Genomic DNA, 18,178 nt, shown 5'->3' with positions numbered 1-18,178 from the left:
CGAACTAATGAGCGAATCTTTAATATTTCTTTTGATTCGTATTCAGGGGTAATTCGTCGAGATATTTCTAATTGGTATTTATCAAAAATAAATATTAGAAATATGGTCAAAAACAACATGTATCCGTTTCTTTTGAACCGCACTCGCAGTGTACCACTTGGTAAAGTTTCGCCTCAACTCCGTTTCTGGTCGAACTAGTGAGCGAATCTTTAATATTTTTTTTGATTCATATTCAGAGGTAATTCGTCGAGATATTTCTAATTGGTATTTATCAAAAATAAATATTAGAAATATGGTCAAAACAAACATGTATCCGTCTTTTTCGATGGAAAAAATTTTTTTTTCAATAAAAACTGACGTGGTATCAAACAAACACTAATTTAAGTGGTTAAAATTCGAAAATATGTGTACTTTTTTACAGATATCTTGAGAATAGGCTATGAATGTTAAACATGGGTAAACAAATGTTTTAAAAATAGTAAACAGTTAAAATTATATGGCTTTAAACATGATGTATCTTTTCCTCTCCCTTAAGCCCAGTGAGCTCCCTCATCGTTAGGACAGCACAAGGGTTAACCTTTCACTACCACACTACAGAAGGTTAACCTTTCACTACCACACTACAGAAGGTTAACCTTTCACTACCACACTACAGAAGGTTAACCTTTCACTACCACACTACAGAAGGTTAACCTTTCACTACCACACTACAGAAGGTTAACCTAGTTGTTGTGTCTTTCACTACCACACTACATGTATTTACATCTAAATGCTTCTGGAGAGGCCATCAGAACATTGAACATTGACTTTAGCATGTCTATTTTTATCTTGTGTTATTTTAAATGCTAATAAAATCTTGAAACTTGATTAAGTTTCTTGTTTATTATCAGGGTCCCTTTCACTACCACTACCAGTCACCAGACTCATTGTAATAACAAAGAGCCTCAGACTGGAAAGCTGCCAGGTGTTAATTGCCCTAGAGAGAGGGGGGCCATGGATTACAATGACTTCTGGGTAGTGTTGTAGTTGTTTCACTATTGTCACTGAATAGCCTGCTTGTCTCTTGAAGGCTATTATCTCTGAATACGTTTTGTGATAATCACCATGAATCATAGGAAGTAGCTTGCAAAGTATCCCACCAAAATGTTCAAGTGATGGCTTATTTTGAAGGTATGAATCTGTACTTTCATAATATGTAAAAAAAAAAAAAAAATGAAGATCCCTCAACATGACCCTGAAGTCCATACCTGGTCACAATTAACTTTTTGACTCACCGGCCAGTGGCGGATAGATGGGAAAAATCTACCCGCCAAGCATATTTCTTACCAGCAAAAAAAAATACGCATTTTATATATATATTAAAAAAAAATCAGTAAATTTCAATTAGATAGGGTATTATGTTGAAGAATACACTTAAATAAGAGGCCAGAGTAAAATTTTAAGCAAATTATTTTAATATATTCATTGATGATTGATTAATCAATACATGTCAATTCAATCTTAACACTTTGGTTGCCTAAGGTTAAATTCATGATATACCATAGATTGCCAGCGCTATTTGTCTATGGAGAAAGTCCCCTTCTTTGCAGGGCTATAACTTTTTAAATTCTATTGCTACATTGCCATTATTAGGGCCCATTCAAAGTCCTATATGTATTGTTCATTGTGTAGCAACGTTAAACTTTTTCATTCACATATTCATAGTAAAGTATGGTCTAATGTATAAGTATGTTTTCATCTCTTTCTGCAGCTTTCTCCAGAACGTGATATATAGCCCCAAATGCATTATATTGATGATGAAATACAGTTTGATGGCAATCATCAGCGCGATATAAAAAATTCCAACTAGACGTACTTCTAGAAGTTACTACACGTCATCTGATGTTGACCGGATGGGCGAGGGGGCGTTTATAATTCCGTGGGCAGCGTTATACCAATCATCTAATGTGGGTCAAATGTTGATAATAGCAGTTAGTATCGAAGACGGTAACGTTACACGCTGAAACTCACCCCAGTCTCCGCGCGCCGTTGGGCGATCATCGTCGAGTAGAAATCTTATCATTATGGGATATATTTTTACCCGGTCCATCTCCAGCTTGTATAATGGTATATACGTCCAAATCATGTTGTTTATCGAGTTATTGCCAATCGATCACTGTGTAGCGTGACGAGCCAGAGTCCCATGAACTATAGCGAGCGCCCGGAAGTACTACGGTCGTCATGACAACCTCTATTCAACATCCTGTTTGGCGATTGCGCCGATCGGCCACCAGATGGCGCTCCTGAACCGCCAGAGAGCTCAGTGGGTCCTGCTGGTGGATCTCAGGCCAGCGGCGAGGACATATGAATCCGATCGCAGATTTTTGAAATATTGATATAAGGACGCTGTACAGCGTCCCCCGGCAACTTGAGCATGGCCAGCAATGACGTGAAAAGACGTTTCATGGCAGTCAAAGTGTTAAAGATGGTGACTGTTGTTTTTAAGCAGGAAGTGTAGTGAGCGTTCAACCTTTTCTGATTGGTTGAAATGGCCTTCATGTCTGAACAACATCGCCACCTACTGCTTTGGCATTGTATTACATGCATATGACTTCATTCGGTGCAGGGTTTAAGCCAGTCGTGTGGACAGAGTTTATTTTTTTGAATAATAAAAAAGAAAACTGTCATTAACACTTTATCCGCCAATAACGTCATACAACGGGTTTCAAGTTCATGCGAATTCTGCCAGATCACGGCATACGACGTTATTCTGATCATATTTCATATTTTCTCCATGGTATTCATATTTAACTCACAGAGCCTTGGCTGATGCTGTGGAACTCAGCACAACTCTGCAACGCTTCAATACTGCCACCTGGTGGATGATCGGCGAGTTGCCAAACCGGATATGCCCGTTGGAGCTCGGTGCGTCTCCAAAATCCATCCGGCCACTCGTATATCGTCACGGGACTCAAGACACACCGTGGATATGGATCGTTGCCATAACTCAATAATCCACATGATTTGGGCGTGTATTAGTATTATACAATATAGTCAAGTTAGACCGCGCTCACAAGTTCTCACACTGGGTGCTGTAATCCCATAAAGTTCAGTATATCAAAGCAGGGTAGCCGGACCAGCACTCACAGGTTCAATGTTTTTTTAATGGCAGCCTGTATCAAAAGCAGACATGTTTCGGACAATGTCCTTCTTCAGTGGTATGGCTAGCACTGGAAATACATGCCAAACTAGAGGCATGCTTCACAAAGATGCCCAATGGATAATCTGAAATTAATTAATTACGTAAAGTGGCTCAATTAGCCCTATAAATTAATGGGCATGTTATATGTTATCAAGTTTCTGGTAATTTAGTTTTGTTCGGTTTGTATTGTATTGTTTATAATATTGATTGGTGTTAGATAGATATATCTATATATATGTATAAATTATGATTGGACTCTATTTTGATAGGTCATTCATTTAGTCATATTGCACAGGCCTACACCTGCGTTGTGATGTAATTTCCTGTAATTTCCTGCCGTGTCAATTACCTGCCAGGTGTATTTAACCATCACCTTGAATGTATTTCCAGTGCTAGCCATACCACTGAAGAAGGACATTGTCCGAAACATGTCTGCTTTTGATACAGGCTGCCATTAAAAAACATTGAATCTGTGAGTGCTGGTCCGGCTACCCTGCTTTGATATATTATACAAACCGGAAATGGATCGCCTCGATCCCCATCACATAACTGGGATCTGTTTGCTCCAGTATCATCGCCCAACGGTAAGAGTAGGCTGCCGTGAGTTTCAGCGCTTTTGTTTATTATTATCGATGCAAACTGCTCTGATCTATATCACCCATACTACATAAATATTTTAACGACGATCACGGAATTATAAACGACCCCCCCCCCCCCCCCCCGTTCACCCGCGCATGATCAGTCATAACGTTTAGGACCATGTACAGTTGAAATTTTTTATATAGCGTGTATCGGCAAAAAATGGCATTTGATAATGTATATATGCATTTATGCCTATATCTCACGTTCTAGGATTTACTGCAGAAAACGATAAAAACATATTTATATTCTAGACAGTATTTTTGTATGAATGTGTGAATGAAAAAGTAAAACGTTCCTACATCCTGAACGATAGATAATCGATGTTGAATGGGCCATAGTAATGTCAATTTAGCAATACAATTTAAAAAGGTATAGCCCTGCAAAGAAGGTAAACATCTCCATAGGCTTACAGTGCTGGCAGTGATCAAACATTGATGGATATAAGCGTGGCAGAGAAAGTGTTAATACCCGTGATCGTGTGGACAGGGCCTAATAGTTGTTCCAAGGAGTAATTTGCAACTATTAAGAGAAGTAATTTGTAATATGTAATATGTTATACATATAATGTTATAGGCTACATTGAGTAATGACCTCAACACTGGCAGTGATCCAAGACCGAAAAGCGTGGACAATTTGAGGCGATGAAATCATTCTAAAATGATCTCTAAAACATTATCAGCAATGCTGAAATCAATACACCAAAACAAACATCCTCAAAGGGAGGTGTATATACATAGAAATTATATTTTTTATGTGACACAAATACGCCACCAAGTCAAACTTTTAGAACCAACTAATCTCATGATCATCTCACCGTTATGATGGCCGACGCCCCGCCCTGCAGCGATGTCACCGAGGTGATCATTAGGTTCATGTCTGCCTGGGGTTCCAATATGATTGGCTGGGCTGTTGCCCTGGAAACGGAAGACGAGGTTCCTTTCTGGTGAAGGGGGGGGGAGCAGCCCAGTGTGGTGACGCTGGCGATTATGATCTCCGAGTCTGGCTCCGTGCTGCTGAGGGGCCCCGAGGGCTGGGCGGGGGAGCCCCCAGGGGGCGCCACTGAGGATAATGAAGAGTCTTTGTGCTCAGAGTCTTCCTCATCATCGATGATGATGGGCTCTGTGGCTGTGGTGGGGGTTTTGGTGGCTGCTACTGCTGGTAAGGCTGTTGAAGAAGCAGGGGGACTGGGGGTTTTGGAAGACGGCGTTGCTGTTGGCATAGCAACAGTTGCCGTAGCAGCCGGCTCAGAGCAGTCTGTGTCGAGTGTGTCAGCTGGGGTTGTGGGATTGGCAGTGGCCATGGCATTAGAAACGGGGGCCTCCTCGCCTACCAGCACCACATCATCGTCATTGTCCTCTCCTCCGGCTTCCTCGGGTGCTGCCGCTGCATCCTCTGTTACTATGGTAACCATGTCCCCGTCTTCCTCTAACAGGGGCGTGGTCTGTTGTTGCTGTGAGGAGGGAGTGGCGTCCATAGGCTCCACCCCCTCCCCCTCTTCTACAACTGCAGGCCTGGATTCCGATTCCCCATCCATCACTAAGGCAACCACCTGGCAACACAAACAAAGGCAAGGTAATTAGGTGAGCCAGTGCCATATGGATCAAGGTTTGGTTGTATTATGTGCGACAGTGCCGCAGGTAGCGCAGCACCCCAGAGGAAAGCTCTGCTTGCAAATGACAATCTTATTTCTGGTAGCTTTCGAGCTCCTCCGTCCACACATTCAGATCACGGCTGGGTTTAGTCTAACGGAGGTGTGGCGTCTCACAGTTCTGCTGCAAACTATGTGAAAAGAAGTTCACATAAGACTTCAAAATATGATTGTTATCGTTCCCTGCTGTACCTGCTGATAGGGAGGGAGGGCGGGCGGGCCCCCCACACACACACCAATTATGTCCTTTGACAACAATGGCCGGTGTTAGTCCCCTGAAACCAGACCTTAATCATAGGCCTACACACAGGACACACCATGATTAACACATTTAAACTGCACATAGGCCTACACACAGAAAACACCATGATTAACACATAAACTGCACATAGGCCTACACACAGGAAACACCATGATTAACACATTAGTGGTAAAGACGTCTCCATGAATGTGGGCCAGACAGAACTGCAGTATTATACACAAGGATGGTGGTGATGTTGTACAACCTCTCCTCACCCCCCCTTTCTCTCCTTCCTTGCCTCCTCCTCCCTACTCCCCCCCTCCCTCTCCTCCTCCCCTTTTCAGACCCTCCTCTACTCTCACCTGTTTCTACCTCCTTCTAAACATCCCTCTCACTCCTCCCCCCCAGTTAGTCTGCCTACCTACAGCATCTCTGCTGTTGCCATTAGCAGCGGATGCAGCTACACCTTGGTTGCCATAGTGACGATCGGCCCCACCCACCACAGGGAATTGTTTTCGTTTTCCTCAGGGTCATGCTAAGTAGTCCTACCCAAGAACAATAATTATGCTCTAATATCAGACTAATAAAAGAGACAGCTATTTAGCAGCTACAGGCCATAGAGCTAAGAGAGCAAAATGTTCCAAATGCTAATTGTGATCATGTTCAGACAGACCTAAAAAGGCAGGCTTATTAATGTTGTGTACAAAATAAATGTGCTTATAAAGCATATTTTTACGGAAAAAAGATGTTAAAATAAATGTCATTGTTCTTTCATATTGTATGGCAGTAAGGATAGTGGTAACACACACACAAGTAATGAGGAGCCTGGTGTTCAGTCAGCAAAGGTGAATGATCCATGTAGCCTGTTGCCTGTGTGTTCATCACTGCACAAGGCAACGTGAAGAGAAAACCCTGAATCCAACTGTTGTGTGACAGCAGAACCAACCAAGGAGGCAGGTCATCTCTTCAGCACCATCAGGGTCACAGCTTCACCAGCAGGGTCACAGCTTCAGCACCATCAGGAAGCAGGGTGACATCTTCAGCACCATCAGGAAGCAGGGTCACCTCTTCAGCACCATCAGGGTCACAGCTTCAGCACCAGAGAAGGAAGCTGGCTGCTATCCTGGAGAGTCCCTCCCACCCCCTCTATGACGAGCTAGTCAAGATGAGAAGCACGTTCAGTCACAGACTCATACACCACCTCCCCCCCACACTCAACTAACCGCCTCGGCCAGTCCTTCATACCAGCGGCTATCAGGCTCCACAACAGTGGGCAGGGACTGCTGCCAGGCATCCGACTACTAGCAACCTAGTAGCCGACTCCACCTAAAAGGACAATATACTACCTTATGTGAATACTGTATATACTTCATCAGATCATATATTTAGCATTTTTTGATTACATATTATATTAGATTATTGGATTATTAGATTATATATTGCATATATTTAGAATTTCGTTTTTTTTAGATTATATATTAGATTAGATTACGATTATTGGATTATTAGATTATATATTGTAACTATTTATTGTAGGGCAAATATAACTATATATATATATATAATATATAAAGAGCGAGGGCATACATAACGTATTTCCTCTAATAGTAACCTCTATTCTATTAAAATCCGGGTCTCTTTTAATATCCGGGTGCGCTGTTGAGCTAAGCAATTATAAGCCGTACTCAGGGAACAAAATTAACTTTTTGACTTACCAGCCATTTGGCTGGTAGATTTTAAAAACTACCAGCCAGGCAGATTTTTTACCAGCCAAAATTTTTAAATAGCTTTTTAGTATATCGCCATGTGTTATTATTACTATATAATACTCTCATATGCTATTTTCAATTAATATCATAAACAACATAAGGAATATTAGCATAATTTTGAGTGGACTGAAGGAATGAGTCAGCGTTAATAGTTTTAAATGCAAATAATTTATTGAAACATAGAAGTGGGGTCGGGGACACACACACTGTTTCAACTCACCACCCCCGCATCATATTGTAGTCTAGTCTGTCTTCAAACTTCCACTCCTCTCGAAACCTTTTTATATTTGAATATCAACATTATCTGTGCATCCTCAGTAATCCTCAGTTTACTACAATATACTCCTCTCCTGAGTCCTGACTAGTGACTTCATCGTCTTTCCAAACGCACGCACACACACAGAGAAAGGGAGAGTGCCCCCCCCCCCCCCCCCCCATTTCCCTTTCCCCAGTCCACACTGTCTGCTGTTCTCTATGGCTCTGCCGCTGATCAGGATTAGCTTGTTAGCTTACGCTAACATAACGTTCATTTCGGGCGATGTGGGCATAAAGGAATGGCGACGATGCAATGCATGTTAGATGCATTTGACCCGTTGTGAGAAGAAGAAAAAACCACAGACTTATTTCGGCTCGCAAAATAGGCGCACTGCTGTGTAGCTCTGCTCTCAGGGAACAAATTTAACTTTTTGACTTACCAGCCATTTGGCTGGTAGATTTTAAAAACTACCAGCCAGGCAGATTTTTTACCAGCCATTGGCGGTTGGCTGGTACTTATTTTGTTCCCTGGCCGTACTCCTAATACACGCCGGGGTTACTATTAGAGGAATTACGGTATTTCCCTCAACGGAGTTTCACTAAGTTTCACTTTCGTCACGGGTCACGCGCAGCACGTAACACAAGTTACACAACAACAACAGAGCAAGCATGGCTAGTACCAGTAGCGTGAAAACTGTACCCATTAAACAGAGACGAAAGTTCGACATTAAATTTAAAGAGGAAGTTTTGAAATATGCGGCGGAGCACTCAGGAGAGAAAGCTGCAAAGCATTTTAACGTTGATACTAGACAAATCCGCTATTGGAAAAAGCAAAGGACGGAGCTGAAAGCAGCGGACGGTAAAAGAGCCCGTATAACTGGAGGAGGAAAAAAAAAGTGAGCGAGGAGATGGAGACACTACTTTCTGAGTGGATATACACGTTGCGCGACAAACACAACCGTGTGTCGCGCAAAATGATTACACGAAAAGCATTGGAAATCTATCCAACAGTGAGCGATGGAGGCAAGGCGTTTGTGGCCAGTAGAGGTTGGCTGGAGAAATTTCTACAACGCAATGGCCTGTCGCTGAGACGACGTACCACTATGGCGCAGAAGGATCCAGATCAACTAACGGATAAACTAGTTTCATTTGTTGACTACGTTGGCAAGGCTGTCAGCTCTAAAGGGATTTTAGAGAAGGAAATAATTGCAATGGATGAGACTGCCGTTTGGTTTGATATGGTGTCTCCCACTACTATTGACGCCAGAGGCACAAATAGTGTGTCGCTGAAAACAACAGGACACGAGAAAAGCCATCTCACCGTTGTCCTGGCTGCCAAGGCTGACGGCACTAAACTCAAGCCGTATATAGTCTTCAAAGGGGCTATTCGTGAAGTGAAGGCAATGAACAAACAGATCTCCAAAGCAGTGGTCGCCACATCTCAGAATGGCTGGATGAATGATGATCTTACCACAGATTGGCTCAAGTCAGTGGTGGGGAAATTCTGTTTCACCCCACGCCTCCTGGTGTGGGATGCGTACCGCTGCCACATCAGTGTCGCCACCAAAGCTGAGCTGAGAGGCTACAAGATGACAACCGCGGTGATTCCGGGAGGCTGCACAAAATATGTCCAAGCACCTGATGTGATGTGGAATCAGCCCTTCAAGGCGAGTCTACACGAGTCCTACGATCAGTGGATGGCTGGAGACGTAGACAAGACGTACACGACCGGAGGTAACCCAAGAGCCCCCGCCCGCCGCCTGCTTGTAGACTGGGTGCTCACTGCCTGGGACAAGTTGGACAAAGATCTGATAATAAAGTCTTTTAAAGTTTGTGGTCAGACTGTGAATCCTGACGGGAGTGAAGACGACCGCATCCTCTGCTTCAGGGAGGGACAGCCCTGCGCCGCAGGTCGAGAGGCCCTGGCCCAACTCCGACAGCAAGACGAGGAGAACAGGCGTGCAGCCGAGGAAGAGGAAGATGAAGAGGAGCTGCTTAACAACGAACTTGTTGTTGATGATGACAGTTCTAGTAGCTCGGGGGAGGAATTCCTCGGATTTGAGTCGGATGACATGTAATTGTTTTAGTAAAGCATCAAGGTAAGGTGATTTCACCTTACAAACTGTTGCACTGTTTTGTTAACTACCCATTAAGCTGTAGGATTTTTTTTGGCTGTGCAGTAAATACACAGCCATTGTTGTGATTGCACTATTTTACTTTTTTTGACCTGTAATTGCACTGTTTACTACCGTATTTTGAAGTTGTAATTTGCAGAAGTTAAATTGATCACTGTTGCACTGTTTTGTTCATGTAAGCTGCATTGATGCTGTTATAGTTAATACTGTACCATATCTTTTAATTTTATTATTTGCAGCTGAACTTGACTGTTATTAGCCTAACTGTATATATACTGGTATTTGAATGGGCAATAAATAGGATGGACCACAGTATTGTGGTAGTCTACCTCAGTTGAAGTTAAAGTTAAATTGACACTGTTGCACTGTGTTGATGTTTTTATGGTATTTACCATAGGCAATATATTTTGTTATTGTTGTTATATGCTGGCCTGGCTGTGCAGTAAATACCATATAATGGTATGGTGTTATTGTTAATGTTTACCAAGAGAGTGTCTACCTCAGAATTTTATAAAACGAAGTTATTATTATTATTATTGTACCAGTATTGTTATTGCACTATTTTACTTTTTTTTACCACCTGTTTACTACCGTATTTCATACAGTACTTTCTTTCAATAAATGAACCCAGTACATTTTACTGGGTTCAAACTGACACAAAATGTTGATTTATTCATTATGATCCGTTTGAAAATTTGAAATATAAGCCTCCCTCTTATACAGGCCTCCTCCTAATACAAGCCTGGTACCCGCTACAGTTGAAACAAATACAAGCCGGGGTTACTATTAGAGGAATTACGGTACATACCCTCATCTCGCACCTTGTTGCCCATATGCACATGTCCAGTGTTATATTGTTTACACAGCTTTTTTATTCTATTTTATTTTTACTTCTCCGCTGTACTATAATTAATTATGTCACCTGTACCAGGGTTAGAAATTTAAAAAAAAATCCCAGGGCTTTTTTTGCCCCCCTTAATTGATTTTCGGGTTTTTTTTTCTTTTTTTTTCTCGGGGGCACCAAATTTTTTTGATGAAAATTAACAAAGATTATAAAACATTGTCGACACTTTTTTTTACAGTCTTCGTCCCTATGTTTGATAACGTAATGTTAATGTCTCCATATATATGGGCTCTACGCTAACCTTTTTCCCAAGGAGCACATGTGCTCCTAAATAAAATTTAAATAAATAAAATCTAAAAAAAAATATTTAGGAGCACACAAAGAAATTTAGGAGCACAGTGAACATTTTTCAAGTAACAGAGTTTATTAACAAACTATTTATTAAAAAAAAACGTGATCGGAGAATCCCTAATAGCTAACTGCCTCCTCGTGTACCGGAGGGGACACGTGATGTAAGGCTTCTATCCTCCCTACAACAGACCAGTGGGGGGCATAGTCGAGCAACGTTCAAGACAGGGGAGGGGAGAATTGGAAACACGAAATTGGGATGGGAGAAAAATAAGGAGAAAAAGTGGATAAAAAAAACATCAATGTGCTGGGGTCAATATTCTTACCTCATGTACTGTAACGTTATTCCTTTAACTCAAATCAGTGCCAGCTATTGGCCTCATCCTGTTATAGCTAGGCCACGCTTTAAAAGATAGGAGTGTGTCACCTTGTTTGTAGAGCTAAATCTATATTTTATATTATAGCTATGGGTCCAATGTCATCGTCAATTGACAGTATGAACCTTCCCTTCAATATGCCATAAATAAAGAATTTTTCCATCAATACGTTCCCGTTTTATATCGGAATGGTCTGGGATAATTCCTGCAAGGCTAGTTATAAGGCGCTAACATTTAAATTTAGTCATTTAGCTCAGGGGTTCCCAAAGTCGGGGTCGCGACCCGCCACCGCGGGGGGGTCGCCAGATGATAATTTTTTTTTTTTTTTAATCAGGCCACTGAATTTAGAAGCAGGCCAGGCCAGTGTTTCTAGTTGCACCAGCGCAATAGTTAGATGACCTAGGTGGGGAACAACAAGGAGATCACTGCAACTCACACAAGTTGGAGAACTATCTCTCTTTCTCTTTCTCTCTTGCTCTCACACACACACAAAGGGAGCCGCATGTGATTGGTGAAGGCGGGACCCTTACAAAAAACTGCTAATCATTGACACATGCTAGCCTGTAATAATCCCCCCCCCAGAAATCTACTTTGCATTTGATATATTGCAAATATATGCCATCACACACACTGGCATTTAAAGGGTTAGAATTATAAAATGAATATGTGGTGTTATGATCAGGGCTGAAGTTGAATAAAATATTGTATTTATAAATTACAAAAAAACTGAAAATCCATAAAAATCTGTGTTGTTGCTAATCATACATATGCTAGCCTGTTTTTAAAGGGTACAAATAAAAAGAATTCCTGCACCAGGATGCAGGAAATGAAGTCTTTGTAACAAAAAATCCTGGTGGGGGACCCCCAGACCCACTGCTTAAAAAGTGGCCTGACTGGGGCTATATTTTGCACTATATTTCCTGGCCTGAATGATTTCCCCAGTCCGGCCCTGGTTAAAAGCCTCCAATGCTTATTAGTGTGTGTGCGTTTGAACGTTTGCATGTTTCAACCATACATTTCCATTTATATAAAAAAAAAAAAAAAAAATGTAATATTTTTTTACCTCTTATTATAGTGGGGGTCACGGCTCTCTGACACCGTTTTTTTTTGGGTCGCGGCCTGAAAAGTTTGGGAACCCCTGATTTAGCTGACGCTTTTATCCAAAGCGACTTACAAGTTCTGTACGACAAGTCATCAGGAAGGGTATAACTAGGGCTGCCGCGGTATTGATTTTTTCCTTACCGCACAAATTTGCGAAGCTATTGAAACCGCCGCGGTAACCGCAAAAAAATTTAAATAAAAGTTTGAATGCATTTTTTTTATTTTTTTTTTGTAGTAGTAGTTGTCTATTCTTTATAGCATATAGCCTGCCTCTAGTCTAAATGTCTATCTTTAGAGGATGACTTTGCAGCATGAATATTGTTTGGGATTCGGCAAGCACGCATTCGTTATTGAAAGTGAAACACAGACAACATAGGCTACTGAACAGTGAACACCGTTTATTGACGCTTGCAGTAAGGTACAACGTGAGGCTCACTCGAGGTAGACGGGTCTGTTGAGGAGCGTGCCTCTCTCCCCTTCCCGTCGACCAAGCGTGAATACCTGTAGTCCCCAGGGCTCTGTCCCGACCGGTGTCCGGATCGCGTGTTGCTTAATAACAGCGGAACAGTGCAAAAATGCTTCCGCTTTCATCACCGCACGCCACTACGGTAGAGTCCTCCTCCTCCTCCTCCTCCTCCTCCTCCTCCTCCTCCTCCTCCTCCTCCTCCTCCTTCTTCTTCTTCTTCTTCTTCTTCTAAAAAAACAGCGGTGATGCGGTATTCAGCTTAACTCTGCGGTGGGCGTGATGTAACAGCGATACTGCGGTAATGCAGTAACCGCGGCAGCTCTAGGTACAACTCTATCAGCTGAGTAACAGGACAAGTGCATGACAGTAGATTGAAAAATTTGAATAAAAATTATTTCAGATAATGGTTGAAGAACTGCGTCTTTAGACGACGGCGAAAGATTGGACGGGTTTCAGCTGTCCTAACTGGGTAGTTCATTCCACCATTGTGGGGCAAGGACTGAGAATAGGCGACGTCTAAGCTAAGGCCTAACAAAATTAATAGTTGGTTTCAGGTTGGTTGTCAGTTTGGCCATGGGTAGGTAGGGAATTTATTTTATTTTATTTTTTTATTTTATTCTTTCCCATGGCGACTATGGATAGGGAATTTCTTTATTTAATTAAAATGTTCACAACAACATGGATGCATGTACTCTGCCAGCATGTTTAATATCCATAATACTAAATGTTTGACTAAGATTTCTATGAAACTTTATTCTTTAAAAAAAAAAAAAAAAAAAAAAAAAAAATCAGATTTTTTTTTTTTATAATTTTTTTTAAAAACTCATAAAATATATTGGGTCGCACCTAAATCGGCAGGGTCGGTCGGCAACCTGAAACCAACTATTATTTTTGTTAGGCCTAACCAGGGTTCGAAATAAAAAAAAAAAATCCCATGGCTTTTTTTGCCCCCCTTAATTGATTTTTTTGTATTTCGGGGGCACAGAATTTTTATGATGAAAATTAACATAAAGATTATAAAACATTGTTGACACTTTTTCTTCGTCCCAATGTTTGATAACGTAATGTTAATGTCTCCATATATAGGGTTCTACGCTAACCTTTTTCCCAAGGAGCACATGTGCTCCTAAATAAAATGTTAATAAATAAAATCTAAATAAAAATTTAGGAGCACACAAAGAAATTTAGGAGCACCCCCACCCACCCAAGCACCCCTTGGCCTCTATGTGTGCACGTGCCTGCCCTCCGGTACGCGAGGAAGCAGCAGTGGCATCTTTTCACCTGCACAGCGCAATCTCTCAGCGTCGGGGGTCTGCGTTTGGAGGGCACGCCGCCCCCGTCGCTTCCTGATTCTGCTGCGCAGGCGCACCAACCGACCTGTAGGAGTCGCTGTCCACAACGTCCGATCCCCACCCATCAGCTTCCCACCCCCTAATACTGCCAAATGTATTAGTATGAACGACCAGCCAAGCTGATAGCAATGCGGAGAGCTGGGCTCAAACCCAGCGTCTCCTGCATTGGTGGTGAGCGCCTTGCCCACTGCACCACATAGCCGCCCCCAGATTTAAGGCTTTTTAAGACTTTTTAATCCCACTCAGAATACAATTTAATACCAATTTCACAATAACAAAATGGCAAAAATCACGCAACGACACCAATTAGTTTAAGTTTAGGGACACATTGGTCCAAAGATGTTTATTAAAACACAACTTGGAAACTTAAAAAAACTTGAACTTAAAGGAGTAACTGGATTGATGAATTTCAACAAGGGTGACAAACATAAATAGCAAATATAGCTATACAAAATATACCAGGGGCCAAGCAGCAAATGCAACAGCCACATTTCCGTCAGAACACATACTACCATAGGACTGATACCTGACCTGTCAGAACACATGACTATTACCATAGGACTGATACCTGTCAGAACACATGACTATTATCACTCTCCCCAGGGTAGGGCTGGGCGATAAAACGATAACGATAACTATCGCGATAAATTATTTCCTCGAAATAAACATGAAACGTGGTCGCAAAGTTTCGATATCGATTTTCCAAGCTTGGATATGAGCACACGCACTAACAACCAATCAGTGAAGGAGATGGCCGACAGTGAAGGAGACCCGCGGTGCACCTCTGGGTAGAGAGGTAGGACTCTAGTAGTAAACAAGGCTGGCTAGGATAACTAGCTTGCACAGCGCTATTTTATATATTTACGTGCCGAGTATGTGTGTGGCGTGAATTCTGAGGCCACGTTTATAGTAGTGTGGGGTATACAGTGGACGTCGTTTCAATATATTGGGGCGGAAGAGAGTATTTTAGGGTAATATTTAGTACATTGTCATGGAATACACCGCTTAGAAACAACAGGCTGGCTAGGATAACTAGCTTGCACGGCGCTATTTTATATATTTACATGCCGAGTATGTGTGTGGCGTGAATTCTGAGGCCACGTTTATAGTAGTGTGGGGTATACAGTGGACGTCGTTTCAATATATTGGGGAGGAAGAGAGTATTTTAGGGTAATATTTAGTACATTGTCATGAGATACTCCGCTTGTCGGCTAACTGCTAACGTGCGCGGACTGATGACGACATCAACATTCGCAGCAGCAAAACAAGTCTATTATATATATCTATGCTATTAATAGCCCGTCCATCGCCGCCGGGCATAAGAAGTTAATTAAACTTGACAGACATTATATCGATGATAATTGATGATAATTATCGATAGAGTTATATGAAAATAATTTAATAATTTTATCGCGATAACGTTTTTGGCCATATCGCCCAGCCCTACCCCAGGGTATCAAAAAAGAAACAAACAAGATTCTTGTACCGGATCTCCTCTCTGGTAAACAAGAATACCCTGAAAAATGAAGACTCTAACAGGAGCACTCATTCAAGGGTACTACGACTATGCCTGCACTAGGCTTGGGCGGTATGACGGTATTACGGTATACCAGGGTATTTAGAAATCCCGATGGTATTGAAAATCAATACCGCCCGTCAGTCAAAATCACAGATGCGCTTCAGTTTCTTTTACAGTGAAACGGAGTTTTGAGTGTAGTGCACACACGCGCCAGCAGAGGGCGAGACCAGTCCTCACCAGTGGAGTGAGTGGGTCACAACGGTGTTCACGTTTTACGGTAATGTTGCGACAGTGCTGTGAAAATACCGTAAAGCGTTGTGACGAGAGTTGGTGTGTGTTGTTGTGGTGCACTAGTGGAGCAAGCAAATAATCCGTCTCTTATTATATGTGAACTAAAGAGTACAAGGTTTACACAACAGCCCCCACCCTCTTTTTTATTGTATTTGTACTGTCCTGTACTATCCGCTGTCAGCCGTTTATCTCTCTCTGTGAGCTTGATTAGCTAGCGTTAGCTCACGTTAATTAGCGTTAGCTCTGCGGCTAATCTTAGATTACCCTGAACTAAATCAATGACTAGGTTATAAAGCATTCGAGTAGTTTTCACTGCACATAGAAGTAGCCAAACAGCGCGAGCATTTCGGGAGCAATGACCAAAACCCAGGCAATTTCGAGGCTTTAAGAAATCAAATAGTCTGCCATGGCTAGGCTACATGCTAACGGTGCGGGATTCTGACTACCATTCTGAGACTGAGAGCTAATGATGATTTGTTTACTTGGTAACACGGGTTGCCCCCCCCCCCCCACTGTTAGGATCTCTGGGTAACAGTACTTCACATTTGCATATCGTATGTGTCACAAATGTAACAGTACTATATACCTGTATGTCATGTATGTCCCTATGCCATAAATGTCATGATGTCATGTATGTTGTGTATACATAAATGTCACTATGAATTGAAAATGGGGGACCCTGATGTAAACAAGACTAGGGCTGCAACTAATGACTAATTTGGTAGTCGACTAATCTGTCGATTATTTTTTCGATTAGTCGACTAATCGAAAACCAATTTTTAAACTACCTATCTTTGTGAAAGTGGCTTCTCAGCTCTGGTCCAGCTGAAGACAGAGCAGAGGAACAGATTGGACATTGAGCATGACCTCAGAGTTGCTTGTCTACCATCACCCCAGACTTTGAGACTCTTGTCAGGACCAAACAACAACATCATAACATCCCATAGCAAATTAAAATAATGACTCATGAAACATTTGAATTTGGATCTTTAAGCCACTTTAAATGAAAATGTATTTGAAGAACAATACAGCAATCACTCATAACAAGATAAATAAATTAAATAATACAAATTAAAGTGGAAGTGTACTTTAAATAACTAAAAAAATAATAATAAAAAAGAAATAACTAGCAGCATCTGCCCCCAGCACCGCGGCTGATGGGGCTGTAACTTGGTCCAGGACCAGGAGGGTGACGTGGAACAGCTGTAAGGGGAGAGGGGGATGAGTCAGATCAGACAGACTTCTAGGTCTTTTGTTTGCTGTGTGTGAGAGGAGTCCGTGTGTGTGTGTATGTGTGTGTGTCTTACTCTGATCGCTGTGTGAGTGAGAGGAGTGTGTGTACTGTGTAATTTGTGTGTGTCTTACTCTGATCGCTGTGTGAGTGAGAGGTGTGTACTGTGTAATTTGTGTATGTGTGTGTGTCTTACTCTGATCGCTGTGTGTGAGTGAGAGGAGTGTGAATGTGTGTGTGTCTTACTCTGATCGCTGTGTGTGAGAGAGAGGAGTGTGAATGTGTGTGTGTCTTACTCTGATCGCTGTGTGTGAGTGAGAGGAGTGTGTATGTGTGTGTGTCTTACTCTGATCGCTGTGTGTGAGTGAGAGGAGTGTGTATGTGTGTGTCTTACTCTGACCGCTGTGTGTGAGTGAGAGGAGTGCGTGTGTAATGTATTGTGTGTCTAGTCTGATCATCATCTCCTGCAGGGGAACAATGTTTTCAATGTCCAAAATTTGCTATGGGATCATCATGTTTGCATCTAACACAGAAAAATATTTTGCATTTGGCATGCGTGACACCACTTCCTCCACTGTGAGGAGTGGATAGTGTTCTCTTCGTATTGCTGTGTTCAGATCTTTAGGATCCATACAAATCCTTATCTTCTTGGGCGTGACTACTGTCACCATGCTGTTGACCCACTGTGTTGGCTCAGACTGCCTTATGATTACATCTGACTGCTCCATTTTGTGAAGCTGTTCAATCACTCTGTCCCTCAGAGCAACTGGTATCCTCC

The 18,178-nt window shown here is 42.0% G+C and overlaps 1 protein-coding gene across 1 annotated transcript in view; it reads right to left on the bottom strand.

Moving 5' to 3' along the window:
- The window catches only part of zmym2 (zinc finger, MYM-type 2), a 230,770-nt gene that overhangs the window by 158,481 nt on the left and 54,111 nt on the right, over positions 1–18,178 (bottom strand). Inside the window, exon 2 of the mRNA XM_084314398.1 lies at positions 4,638–5,372. Coding sequence (XP_084170524.1) covers positions 4,638–5,357 — 720 coding nt within the window. The 5' untranslated portion in view covers positions 5,358–5,372. The remainder of the gene's footprint in view (positions 1–4,637; positions 5,373–18,178) is intronic.

This window comes from Notolepis coatsorum (genome assembly GCF_963971535.1).
Source record: "Notolepis coatsorum genome assembly, chromosome: 5".
NCBI lineage: Eukaryota > Metazoa > Chordata > Actinopteri > Aulopiformes > Paralepididae > Notolepis > Notolepis coatsorum.
Note: the sequence above shows the minus strand (reverse complement) of the source record. Positions and strands in the feature narration are given on the sequence as shown.